Source organism: Diadema setosum, chromosome 5 (assembly GCF_964275005.1).
Source record: "Diadema setosum chromosome 5, eeDiaSeto1, whole genome shotgun sequence".
In the NCBI taxonomy this organism is placed as follows: Eukaryota; Metazoa; Echinodermata; class Echinoidea; order Diadematoida; family Diadematidae; genus Diadema; species Diadema setosum.
Window position 1 is genome coordinate 7,204,298 of NC_092689.1, and position 13,359 is coordinate 7,217,656.

The following is a 13,359-nucleotide window of genomic DNA, read 5'->3' on the forward strand; positions in this document are numbered from 1 at the left end:
ATCGTAAGTCCAGAAAAGTGGGCATTATTCCAAGGAAAATATAACACACTAAAAATACAGATTATACTGGGAAGGTAAGAAGCAGTGGCGGATCCAGGCGGGGCCCACTTATTTATTAAATGCAAAGAAAAAAATGGGAGCCAGTTTTCTGTACCTTTGTTGCAGATGTAAAATAAGAGTAATAGCATACGTCTATAGGGTGAAAATGTCCAAAAAAAAAAATCATGAAGAGATAACAAGAAATATTTAGTGAATGTAACAAGACAAACTGAAAAACAAATGAATATAACTCATTAAAAAAAAAAAAAAAACGCGCAGGCCTATTTTCAGCTTTGTGTAATCAGCTTGTAATATATGTGCTGATTATGACGTTGATGTGTGTCGCGACCATGCTCGTACGTCACAATGCGCGTAGCAATTCGGAAGCCAGTTCTATAGCGTCACAATGAATGCGCTAGCATTTCGGAAGCCAGTGATCACTGCGTCAAAATGCGCGTGGTAAAATACTTTTCGAAGCCAATTTCTGTTTTGTTTACATCGTGCTCTTACGTCACAATGAGCGCAGCATTAAGGAAGTCAGTCAGTGGTATTGCGTCACAATGCGCGTTGCATTTTGGAAGCCAACACTCTGCGCTAATTGTGTTGGTGTTATGCGCATATCATTTTTACTTTACACGCACATTCCTCTTTAGTTACAACAAAGATCCTTGGTTACAACACAAGGCGCCTGTCCTTACATTCCGGCAATGCATTTTGTGTGCATAATCTAAGTTGGGTAAATGTCTAAAACATCTCATATAAGAAGGGCGTTTTTTTAAATATTTTTTTCTGAATTGTGTATATAAAGAATCATGGATCAATCCCAGCCGACCGCTCCACCACCATACCATAGTTCTACGGCTCCGCCTCCTGTTTACCATGCAGGGCAAGTGTCAATGGTAACGCCACAAATGCCTCATCAAGTGGCTCCTCCGCTTATACAAGAACGAGAAACATGCTGTACTGGCATCGAGGATCACTATCAATCTAAAGCCGGTAAGATGCCGTTATCCTTTCTGATCTCATTCAGAAAAGCTTCATTCACACACGTATTGTAAGATTAACATTTGGATGCTATTACAGCAGCCTGGAAGGATAATACAGAAAGTAGAATCTTGCATGAATCTATTAAAATAAAAATCTATGTACGAATTCTCTGTAGGCCTATATGATATATCGTTTCTAAGATAGTCGCCATCTACATTATTCTATTGTCATTATTGTCATTGTCATAATTATTATTATTATCATTATCATTATTATTATCAGAAGTATATAGTAGCAGCAGAACCAGTAGCAGTAGTAGTAGTAGTAGTAGTAGTAGTAGTAGTAGTAGTAGTAGTAGTAGTAGTAGTAGTAGAGGTATAGATCTATGCTTGTGCTAGATGTTTTAATTGCAACACCGGTATGACGTATTGTGCAACCATCATTATTCATTTATTCACTATTCACTCAAGGAAACTTAGTTCTTCGTGTGTGTGTGTGTGTGTGTGTGTGTTTTTTTTTTTTTTTTTTTTTTTTTTTTTTTTTTTTTTTTTTTTTTTTTTTTTTTTTTTTAACGGAGCATGCCATCAAGCGTATAGTTACACTCATAACTAATTAGCATACGACGGCTCTGACGAAACAGACGTACAATGTAATGTTAGACATCAAGTGAATGATAAGTCTTTGCCAATTTGTCTGTTCCTCTCATTAGCAAGCCATGTTAGACTAATCTGTCGGTTTTGAATAATATCTTTCTACAATAATCTCCTGCGTGATATGTAATTGCTGGCCGATTTTAACCTCTACCAAATCAGTTTCTGTCTTCTTCTTTAAATCGCTATCGGGAAGAGAGTGTTGATTTAGAAATGATTGAAATTATGACCATGTGAAAGACATCATGTTTGGCTTTTCGTATTATAAACTCGCTCGATTTGAGCAAACGACTTCTCTATGAAAGTTGTCAAAACCAGAGGCTGCTGGGGTTTCAAGACGAATTACTATGTATTACCTTGTATTACTTTACATGGAAATAAAATCATTTGAATTTGAATTTGAACTGTGGAAGTTTTCGTGTTGTGCATTGGAAACTTCAGGTTATAATTTCATCCTTCCAACGTTCTCAGTTGTTGTGACAAGATGATGATGACAATAATAATAATAGTAATAATTATTATTATTATTATCATCATCATCATCATTATTGTTATTATTGTTATTATTATTATTATCATTATTATTATTATTATTATTATTATTATCATCATCATCATCATCATCATTATTATGATTATTATTATCATCATCATCATCATCATAAGCAGTACGATAATGATAATCAAAAAGAGTCGATGAAAGTCATTATTTTCATTTTTTAAATATAAAAAGGTCACGTGACGGGCACTCTTCAGATTATCATCGGTATCTTCACCATCATCTTCGCCGTCATCCCGTATTTCGTCATCCCTTACCACGTCTATCCTGGCACCGGGACTCCCGTAGCAGCGGCCGTCTTCTTTTACATTCCCACGGGGATACTCGGCGTCGTATCCAGGCACCGACAGCGATGCGTGATCATAGCGTATCTCGTCATGGCCATCTTTAGCGCCTTCTACTGCTTCGTGGTGATGGGCGTGGAAAGCTGCGCGGCTGTCTTCTATTCCTTTACGTACGATTGCTCCTTATACTACTGCTTTTGGCGACGCGAGAACTTGGGCAGCGTCTTTCACGGCCTCGACGCCTTCCTGTCCTTCGTCGAATTCGTGGTGGCGGTCGTGGCCGCGTCCTACTGTTGCCATGGTCTGGCTTGCTGCGGATGTTGCGGGCCTGCCCGTTCGACTGCCCCCGTCTCTCGTGCTGCTACGACTGCCACCGCCGCTGCTCCGACCGTGTTCTATCACACCGCCGGCATGACGTCCCAGCTACCTGCAGAGGCTCACATTGTAACGCAAGGGAAACCTGTGTAGTTGAAAAAAATGACGTATTACAACGTCACTAATTGAAACGATAACTACAGTATTATGAGACAAAAATTGTTTATGCATTCGATGAAACTGGCAGTGGTGACATGCAGGAGGAGACGTTAAAAAAGAAAGAAAGAAGATGTTACTGACCATGGGCGGGGCTTTTTCTGAACTGCGTTGTGGAAGCTCGACGCACTGAGTACATGGCAACATAGATTAACTTCCAATAAAGTTGCGAAAGTGCTATTGATTGCTAGAAAGGAGAAACCAAGTGATATCCATATTTTACTGCTTTCATTTTGTGACATTGTTTGAAACCTCTGGAGGGAGAAGGTCTTATGTCAAAAGCAACCAAGAACAAGAAACGATAAAGGGGAGAAGGGACAATCAACAATGACTCGAAATAACATCGATTAAAGTGATATGTTGAAAAGTTCTTTTTGTTTCTTTTATATTTCTTATCTCTCTCTTATATATATATATACATATATATATAATTTCATCCCCTTAATCTAAGAAGTCATTTTAAAATGGTCAAGGATTGTCATGAAAATATCTCCCACAAAGACAAACAATGGCAGCCAGGTCTTGGGTGATCATGATTAATGAATGCATTGTCCATTGACTTTGTGCTTTCATTTTCTTATAATTTCCGACGTAGATGTGTAGTTCTTCTAAAAAGGGATAGATCTATAGAGATAAATCATTCCTTACTCACTATATTAAGAGAACAAAAAATCCACATTTTGACCCCTTTGATCGACTACTCCGTAATGTAAATTTTGCACAAAAGTGGATGTAAGGTCACAAAATGGATTTATTTAATTCAAACGTTCATTATGATGCATGCACTATCATGACTATATACTTTACTATTACTAGATTGGAGGTCCCTGTTTTGACAGTTGTATGTATAAATGTGAGATGTGCTTGATTCTACACATAACCGAACCTAACAAATTATAGGATGCGACCATCGGCCTATTTTCTGGATGTTTGGGGAATATGCAAATCTTCTCGGTTCCATAGGTATAACCCTCTGTATGCCACGTTAATCTCCTGTCCACTAGTGATGTGCGTTAAGTGTGTGCACATTTGAGTTGTTGGAACAGAAAGGATTAAGGATGGTCGAAGTGGTGTAATTCATTGATTTCATAATATGGGAGTATATCAATGCAAGAGAGTTATACATGCTCTCTGTGTCCAGACTCTGCTGATAACAATTGGGCTAGTGTATTCTTATGTACTTACTTTGAACTATCGTATGATTGTGATTAAAATTTCAAAGCATCACGACAGAATTCGTCAAAATTTAGCTTTGCTTCTTTTCTACAAAATTCGAGTCAATCCGAGTCTGCTGTTTTTCAAATGAGGTCTCAGATTTTGTCCTAAATCTAATACTGGAAGGATTAGAACTGTTTCAGCTTAATGTGCATGTTAATGAGATCTTGGATGTATTTCGTTATTTTCGTAGTTGTTTTTTTTTTTTATGAGGCACAATCATTCTTTGGATAAACGACTCAGGAGATGTCCCTTATAAAAATCTGTTTGGTACCCATGAAATAAAGTTAATCATTGCGATTCTTGTATCCATTTGAGTCAGTATTTATCATTACAATGAATTTGGATGTATTAACAGTGACAGTGCCTAATTGCAATTGATATGCAGAATTTTTGCAATGCGGTAAACCCATCGTACAAGTCTCAGATCTTCTAGCTGATTTTGAACTGATTTTCGATTCGTTTTGTTTTGAATCTTATGTTGAGATAATTTACAGACGAACCCAGAATATTGCGAGTTCTTATATAATATGATATTCAATGAAATCGTAACGTCTTATATGGACAATGATCAATAAGCATTATTTGTTAAAGCGACTTATGGTGATATGCCTTATCTTTCAGTTGCAGAATATGTTTTACACGCAGAAGGGATTGATTTTTATTGAGATATTTCCAGCTAACGTATATACGCTCTATATAGTTGCCTTACCTTTGATGTACTTTTTTTTGTCACTGTCGCCCCGTTAATCATCACTTTGATGTGATCTGCGTATGATTTGTTTGTGAGATGTGTATGTGAGCACCTGAGTAAATGTGTGTGTGTGTGTGTGTGCGTGTGTGTGTTTCTAAGAATAGTCACATGTATTTTGACGATGCGTCTACTGGGCGGGGAGGGTGAGACAGATTGAAAAAAAAAAACAACTGCGACCTGATTCTATTGACTGGGGAAGATTAGGAAAGATATGTGGAAAGATTCAGTACCAATTTGACTGGAGGAAAGAATGAATCGGAAATAAGGTTTTTCTACTCACGAGGGTGGGAAGAAGAACTGGTAGTCCTCTCAACACACCAGCACGATATAACTCAATATATTCTGTGGCATTTTAAAAGTACGAACCATGCAAACGCTAACAGAATGCACGCAGACACGTATAATCTCTAATGACATATTTAATTTTTTTTTGTGTGTTTTTGTGAAGAGGTAGACGATCTCGGTGAGCTCTAAGACGATAGGGATACAAATTTAATTGTACCCCCTATCATCTTTGTACCCCTATCATCTATTATCTTTTAATGATAATTTATTTCTTTCCTCTTGCCATACATTTACAATACAAGAAGTACATACATGTACATACAATACATTGTTATTTATCTGGATCAAGTGCCGTATACATTCATCACTGTATTTTATTCGGCATTGTCAAGATCTAGAGTACCTGCATACATATTACTTATAACACATGTATAAAATGTACTGTACTCATCTCCATTATCTCGATCCGGAGTACCTATAGGGCTCACACCCGTAAATACAATGGAATGTCCCAGACCCCTTCACAAATTCGTACCAAAGATACCAAAATAAATGAAGAAAAAAAAATAATTAAAAATCAATGACGTAGTTTGGCAAAAAACTGAATAGCTGTAGATATTGAGTATGAATTCCTCTACAAATTGCATTTTGGTTGGAAGACGAAAGCTTTTCTGGTGGAATTTGAGGGGACTATATTTCATTGGGTACGTGTACGGAAAATGGGTGATTTTTTGAGTGACAAGAACTCGTAGTCTGGCTTTGCGGACCCCTGGACAGAATTTGGACTGAAGAATCCATCCTGAAAATTTGATGGATGAAAGGGTATATCTAGTTTATCCAGGTTAGTGAAGCTGAAACACCTCATTTCTCCCAGCTATTTTACAGAATTTTTTGAAATTTGATTTTTAACACACATCCCTATGGGGAAATATTCATGGGTGTGATGAGCCCTATAGAGGATGCATGCAATGCACACAAGTCTATGGGAAGTATTCATCCCACACAAACTCTGCTGGTTTATGTTGATCTATTGTGTCAGATCTCTTCCTCCCTCCCCCTTCTCCTTCCTACCCCCCACCACTCTCCTCTACCCCCCCCCCCCCAACTCTGTTTGGCTAAAATTTGTTTTCTTATTATGTTGTTGTGGTACCAGATCTTTGTACATAGCAGTCATCAGTATCACACAACTTTGAATGACTGTGTTATTTTAATGTATTTCTTTGTTTAGCTACCACTGAAACAGGTCAAAATTCATAAAGTTAGTCTGTTTGACAAAACAAAGTCTTTTCAAGTATTTTGTAGGCAATAATGTGATGATGACACCCCCATAATAAAAGATTACTGCCTGCATTTAGGCATTCATCATATGAAGAACTGATCAACACTACATTTTTATTAAAAAAAAAACCCTCAAAGGGCATGAGTTTCAAAAGTGTCCCTTTTGAGAAGCTTTATAACCCTTGAATGTGTAATTTGCCATATGATGTAGGGGCAAATATCATCAGAAACACATTTATGATGTTTAAAAGTCAAATGAGAAATATGACCTCCACTAAAATAACTCTTTATCAATTACTATCAGAGCGCCATCTATAGGCTGTATGGCATAGCGCGAAGGGCATCACAGAGACACTGAGGACCCCTTACTCACCCCCTCCCCCTCCCCCTCCGATCCCCTGATCCAACTCTCCGAAAACGCATCAACAAACTAAAACATGCCAGTCCGGCCGTGAAATATTTACATTTTGCATTTTATACAGACATGTAACATAATAATCATTTTCAAAATACCATGCCAGTTCCGATGGCTATATTCCAGACTGATGCGCTAATCACACTCGCAGTGTTTTGCTTCTCTTTGTTTCTCTCTTTTACCTCTAGCTTGCATTTTCTGTTTTTACGTCGGTGTGTCCATTGTATTTGTGTGTGGATTTTAGATCAGTGATGGGTGGGTGGGAGTAGGGTAGGCGTTTCTACATTTTATGGGTTCAACTGAGCTTAGCATGGGTAACTTTGACCAGGGAGGTGGAAGAAAGTGCTTCCACCTCCTGCTTTGACAGTGCGCGTGCGTACGCCTAGAAAGTTTTTTGTTTTTGTTTTGTTTTTGTCTTTTTTTCCGTCTAATGCTCGGCACCTGTTCAGTGACCCGTGACGCCTTGTGCCTCCATACTCATGCGAGGGTGCCTTCATGGTGTTAGACGTGAAAAAAGGATACCCAAGCCTAAGGAATGCAGAGTTTGAATGCCGCTCAAGAGTTCATGACAGTAATACAGAATCTAGGAGCAGTACCTTTAGCGATGCTGTGTCCTACGGAGTAATGACTCTGATGACGACAAACAGCGAAAGACTGGAAGATGACCTGTTTATATGGCGTTGTCAGGTAAGTTGTCGATCTATCTTCATATAATGTGTGCTGTGATTTCTTGGCACAAAATAATGCGAGCCATGCAATAGTAGTAGTTTTGTTCAATTGTTGAACATCCTCCGCATGACCGCCGGCGCGGCGCATGTAGGTCACAAAGCCCGAAAGAGCGGCGGGCGTCCCGGGGAAACTTTCAGGCCATCGTATACATCTGGTCGGCCTGCCTACCACTGGGGTGGGAAATTCTGCTTGCTGGTCACCATGCACACCTCATGTTTGTTTGGTTTCACCTGTTCAGAGATCACTTCCCTGGTTTCACACGTGTTTGTTGCTGTGGTGGCGTAGGAACCGGTAGATATATGACACAGACTTTGGCATTTATTTATGAGTAGTTTGGTATCTTGCAAAGTTCTGCTCTGAATTTGAATGAAAGCTCTAGGTAAATTTATATTCATCAAATGCCATTTTATGTCTATCAACCATTTTACTAGTTTCTTTGTTAAAAAGCCCTGAACTGTTGATTGATTGATATAATGATATATAGGAGAGAATTAATTAAAGAAAAGAAAAACAAATGGAATACATGATTAATCAAAAGTAACAGATCCATAGCCCGGCTGGATTTTTATTGTCAAATTTAATGTAAACAAATGAATACAAGCTATTACTACATATAATAAGAATCAGTTTCTCAAATAACATGATGTTCTATGGCCACGTACAAGAAAAAAAATGTCCAAATAATTTAGTGTTCAAAGGAGTATCGGCCTACTGCTGGTAACTATAGAATAAGCAGCTTGTTTGCTTTTCATTCCTAGCTGTGACATCAAAGCTAGAGGTATAGGCACCTAAGCAGCAAATGTTAAAGGGATGTTACAGACAGTATTGGTGGAGATGAGAATTGGGCTTTTAACTTTTTGCGAGATACCAAGAAAACACTTATGAAATAGTACAGAGCATACCATTTTAAGAGGAATTCAAAGTTTATTTGATGAAAATCGGGTTTGGAATGACTGAAACTTCCAAAATCAAAGTAAAACAAAGCGATTGTAATAAAGTGTGGGTCCCACACTTATTAGAATCGCTCTGTTTTGGGATATCTCAGCCGTTCAAAATCAATTTTCATCAAATAAACGTTGAATTCCTCATGGAATAACATGCTCTTTCATATTTCATAAAAGGTTTCTCATTATCTCACCAAAAAATGTTAGAAACCTGAAATTAGGTCTCAACCAAAACTAAACGATCCCTTTAAGTGTGATTTAAACAGAGGCTTGCTTTGTGGTATCATGCAGAGAATGTAAACTTCCATGTACGGTAGGTGGGATTTTGATCGAGGCTTTTCCAGTGTGTGTTGTATATTGCTCAAATTTCTCAGACTTGAGAAATATCTTTGTTGCTGTTTGTCATATTACTGAATTTAATTTTCAATTACTGATTTCTACGTCTATGTTACTCTAAAGCTGATAACTTTGTTTTTTGAAAAGAAAACAAGGCAAAGCTCTTCTCACAAACTCTGTGGGCCTACATTTTTGCAGAGATTGCATGTTGACCATCTAATTAAATCGAATCACAAAAATATATCACAATATACACTGATATTGTGCTCTGTTTGTAAAAATCTCAAATAAAATGTAACACTTAAAATTGCAAATTATATTGATTATGTAGCTTGCAATAAAGATCATTTTACTGATGCAAATACTGATATAGGCCCAAGTGTACTTAACTTGAGTTACAAATTTGTACTTTGAATGGTCAGGTGCAGAATTAAATCAGTCCGGAGCAAGAGAAGTGTTTTGAGAACTTTTACTATAAGACTCAGTGTGGAAGGGTAAGAAGAACAACAAAAGGGGAAGGGGAGAAATAACAAGATAAGGGAGTGAGAAGATGAAGGAGGCAATAATCTGTCGACCCTAAGTGGAGGGGAGACGAGAAGAAACCTTAGGACAGCGGGAGGTTTGAACGGTGTCTTGCTTCACTGCTACACACAGGCAAAATGCAGGCAGGAGGCTGTATAGTGTGCGTTAAAGGTTCCAGTCACTTTCAGATTCAGCAAAATGAACTGTGTGCGTGTCTATAGGTGATATGACTGCCTCCAGTTTTGGTGGTGTTGATGGCTATAGTTTTAGTACTGCAGTGATACCTTATAGTGAAAAGTTGTGTCTCCTGATGATATATGAGGGTGATACCATTATCCAGACTTATCATAAAATAGCTAGGCATGAATTGTAATGTGTGAAACAAAAGGTTTTGCCCATGACAGCTTCTGCTTTCTTTACGAATCACCTTGAAAGCTGTTCATGTGCGCCTGTTTTCCCTTGAAACTGAGCTAGCTCATTAACTAAATCATGTATAATCATATAATACAGTACCTTCTATGATGGGATAAGACTTCAGTTTAGGCTGGCACTTCTTGGTGTATGGAAATTTTTTGAATGACTTTAAATGTGGGATCTTGGCCATTTTCATTTCTTCATGATAGAATTGTGGGATTCAGGGCCTACTTTAATACTCATCATTGCAATAGTGATATTTATTGGTCTTTTTAGTTGTTGGTTATTCTCTAAAAAGTATGAAGTTGAATTCTGCTATGTATGCAGAGACTATAAACCTGGGTTTTTTTGTTTTTGATAAAATCATCTTCTTGGTTCTTGTGTGGGATGCGACTTTATTGATGAAGTAGGGAGAAGTGAGGCAGTATCACTCGCCTCCTTGGGAGAAGGTTCTTGAATAATTAAATAATGTACTTTGGTGCTGTTTGTATTTGACATACCTTAAGAAATATTTCTGATCCTTCAGTTCTTGGCGAAGATAGCTGCTCAATTGGATTTACCTGTCCACTTACATTTTTGTAGTGTGGTAGCTTGCATCATGCACAAAGATTTCTGACTGGACTTTCTCCGCTTCAGAGAGTTGGTAAGACCAGCTATACAAAGGGTGACAAGCAGTCTATTGTTTAGGTCTTTGGCTGTCTAGCACTTGAGTTACACGCTATTGTTAGCTTTAACACCGGCAGTCTTTGTGTGGGAGAGGATACTGAGATATTTTGCTGAGTTAGCTGGGTGGAAGCCATATCCAGGTGATGCGTTGAGTTTTCTTAACTGCAAATCTGCAAAGGGATCGAATGTAGTTTGAAGTGCCTCCGAAATCACCAGCATCCAAGAGGCTGTTCTTGGTTTTTGAAGCAGCACAATTAAAAACAATTCCAGGATGAAACATTGATATCCTTGGAAACATGTTTCTATCTAATTCTATGTCTTTCTCCTCTTCCAGAGTACAATGTATGGTAAAATTGTCTTGCAGAAAGTGAAAATATGGCCTATAACTTTGTGTCATCTAACCACCTATAGCTCCCATTATTTTGCACTATAATTATTACAGGCAGCAAGTCTGCTTCTTTAACCCAGAGGACGGGCTGATTTTGCTGCAACACTCATTTCCCATAGATATATGCCCAAGTGCACGTGGGACTAGTCTTCAAGGGGTTTAAAAAATCATCTTGGCATGTAACAAGAAATGCACTCATACTTTTCACCACAAGGGTTATGACTAGATGATTTTGTATCGATAAAGCATACAGCTGTGCTATATCCAGGATGGTCTTTCATGAATTCCAGTGCTCAAGGCTCAAATTGCTTGATAGATTGTAAGAATTGTCAATTAAATCTCATTTTGATGAGAATTCTATGACAGGCCGTTGTTCGTCAGTGTGGGAAGAGGAGTACGACCAGGGAGATTAATGGGATGTTCAATGCCTGCACCCTTGCTTTGATAGAGATGTCTTTAATCTGTGATTAAGGGCTTTAATAATAGCACAAAGGGCCCACTTGAATAGAATTTTATGTGTATCGCTGCAGGGGTGCATGATTATGCCCCTGGGCATAAAGCAGTGTAATAGAATGATTCAACAATGGGGTGGGGGGGGGGGGGGGATGGGGAGGCAAGCTGTGTTACATGACAGATGAAATGTCAGAAAGAAGAATATAAGAATGTGCAGTATTTATGCTGCTGTTTCACACAGTTTAGATAATTGAACACATGTATGCAAACTACCTGTACAAAAGTTCTGCGTGAGACACAGAATATATGCTACATGTATGTGCACTTTTATCAGATGTTGATTGCAACATTTTAGCTAAAAGTGAATTCAAAATACAAGAAAACAGTCTATTTTCCATGGGGAAAAATATACTGGCTGGTATCTGATGCACTAACAGTACAATATGAACTTTTTTTAGCTTAAGATGTGATTTCACTTGGAGGTAAAATATCTACATGTACATAATATTGTTTCACAGAAATTCATAGACTGTGCTATAAGATACTAAATTGCTTCAATTTTTTTTCCAATGCTGCCTATTTTATTGTGCATCATGTGATGAAAAATAAAATTCATGCAATTCAAATTTTTAAATCCTTCTTTGAGGTATAATCCCTGACAGTAAAAATGTCTGTAAATTTGAGATAGATATCTTTACAATGAACGCTTAGAACATAGTAGTATGCCCTTGAAGTAAATGAAATTTCATTATTTGAGATGCTCATATTGCAGCCTTTTAAGGCTGAAAAAAAAAATACCCCCCCCCCAAAAAAAACCCAAATAAAAAAGACCCACAAAAAACAAAAAAAAATCTCCAGCCCTGAAGTCATTGACTTTGTTTCCATATGTTTGTTTGTTTGTTTGTTTGGTTTTGAAGTTCCTATGCCCCTTTTCTTTTCTTCTAGCTGCAAGAAAATCATTCTGAATCTTGACTTTCATCTCATACTACAATTATATGCTTCTCTGAGGCAATAGCATGCACACGGTCATGTTTGCCCTTAAATGCACATTTGAAGGTGGTTGTTTACTAGCCTTAGCTGATATTCTATCCTGTCATTGCAAATGAAGCCAGCATGTTTATCAGCAGGTACACCCACTTTGTTACCAACTTCTTGCAATTCCTTCAATGGATATCCTTCAGGTTGACCATGCATTTAATCCTGTCCTCTAAATAAAGTTTTTAAATACCAACAAATTACAGCTGAAAATTACTTTTAATACTTGTACTTAATTTAGTACTTGTACTTAATTGTTCAAAAGTGATTGCAACTCGCCCTGGATACCCTTATTGATTGTTATATGGTCCACTCCCAGCTCGTTGTCGTTACTAGTAAAACTGACTAACATCTGCAAAGGGCAGTGATTAACAAGTATTTTGAAAGGCAGAACACAAGATGCTCAACTAGATTTGAAACTAGTTTTGCAGTTGGATTAAAAGAATGTGATTTGGGGAATTGTTGGAATGCTTGGAATTTGACATTCAGTCTTTGGCTTTCCAGGTAAAAATGTGGATAGAAGAAGGGAAAAAATAATTTATGTAGGCTAAGATCATGGTAATTTCCCATAAGGACCCAGCATTAAGCTGTATGAATTCCTTTCCTTCTACTAAGTACTTACAGTGTATGTGCATGTTTTGTTACTTGGGACCTAGTTTTGCATACCAGTATACACCATTTATTGCTATATCAGGAAAGCCTGTCTGCCTTAGAAACTGGCAACCACATTAATAAAGTACAAAATATTCTTACAGTAAGCAGATACATGTAAGTGAACAGCACCTATTATGCTACTGATCTAATTGTGTGAAAGGTATCATCATTAGTACTTTGCATGAAAAAGGTGGTGAATTCCTGAAATTGTCGACTACAAA

The 13,359-nt window shown here is 37.7% G+C and overlaps 1 protein-coding gene across 1 annotated transcript; it reads left to right on the top strand.

The window, feature by feature from the left end:
- Positions 1 to 714: 714 nt before the first annotated feature.
- On the top strand, positions 715 to 4,891 carry LOC140229039 (uncharacterized). The gene is made up of 2 exons (XM_072309300.1): positions 715 to 1,035; positions 2,410 to 4,891. The coding sequence occupies exons 1-2, from the start codon at positions 852 to 854 to the stop codon at positions 2,985 to 2,987; spliced, it is 762 nt and encodes a 253-aa protein (XP_072165401.1). The 5' UTR covers positions 715 to 851; the 3' UTR covers positions 2,988 to 4,891.
- Positions 4,892 to 13,359: the final 8,468 nt, after the last annotated feature.

Excerpts from the sequence above, each read along its gene's own strand:
- LOC140229039 (XM_072309300.1), top strand. The coding sequence starts at position 852 with ATGGATCAATCCCAGCCGACCGCTCCACCACCATACCATAGTTCTACG. Across the intron at positions 1,036-2,409 it reads TCACTATCAATCTAAAGCCG|GTCACGTGACGGGCACTCTT; the intron begins GTAAGATGCCGT and ends AAATATAAAAAG.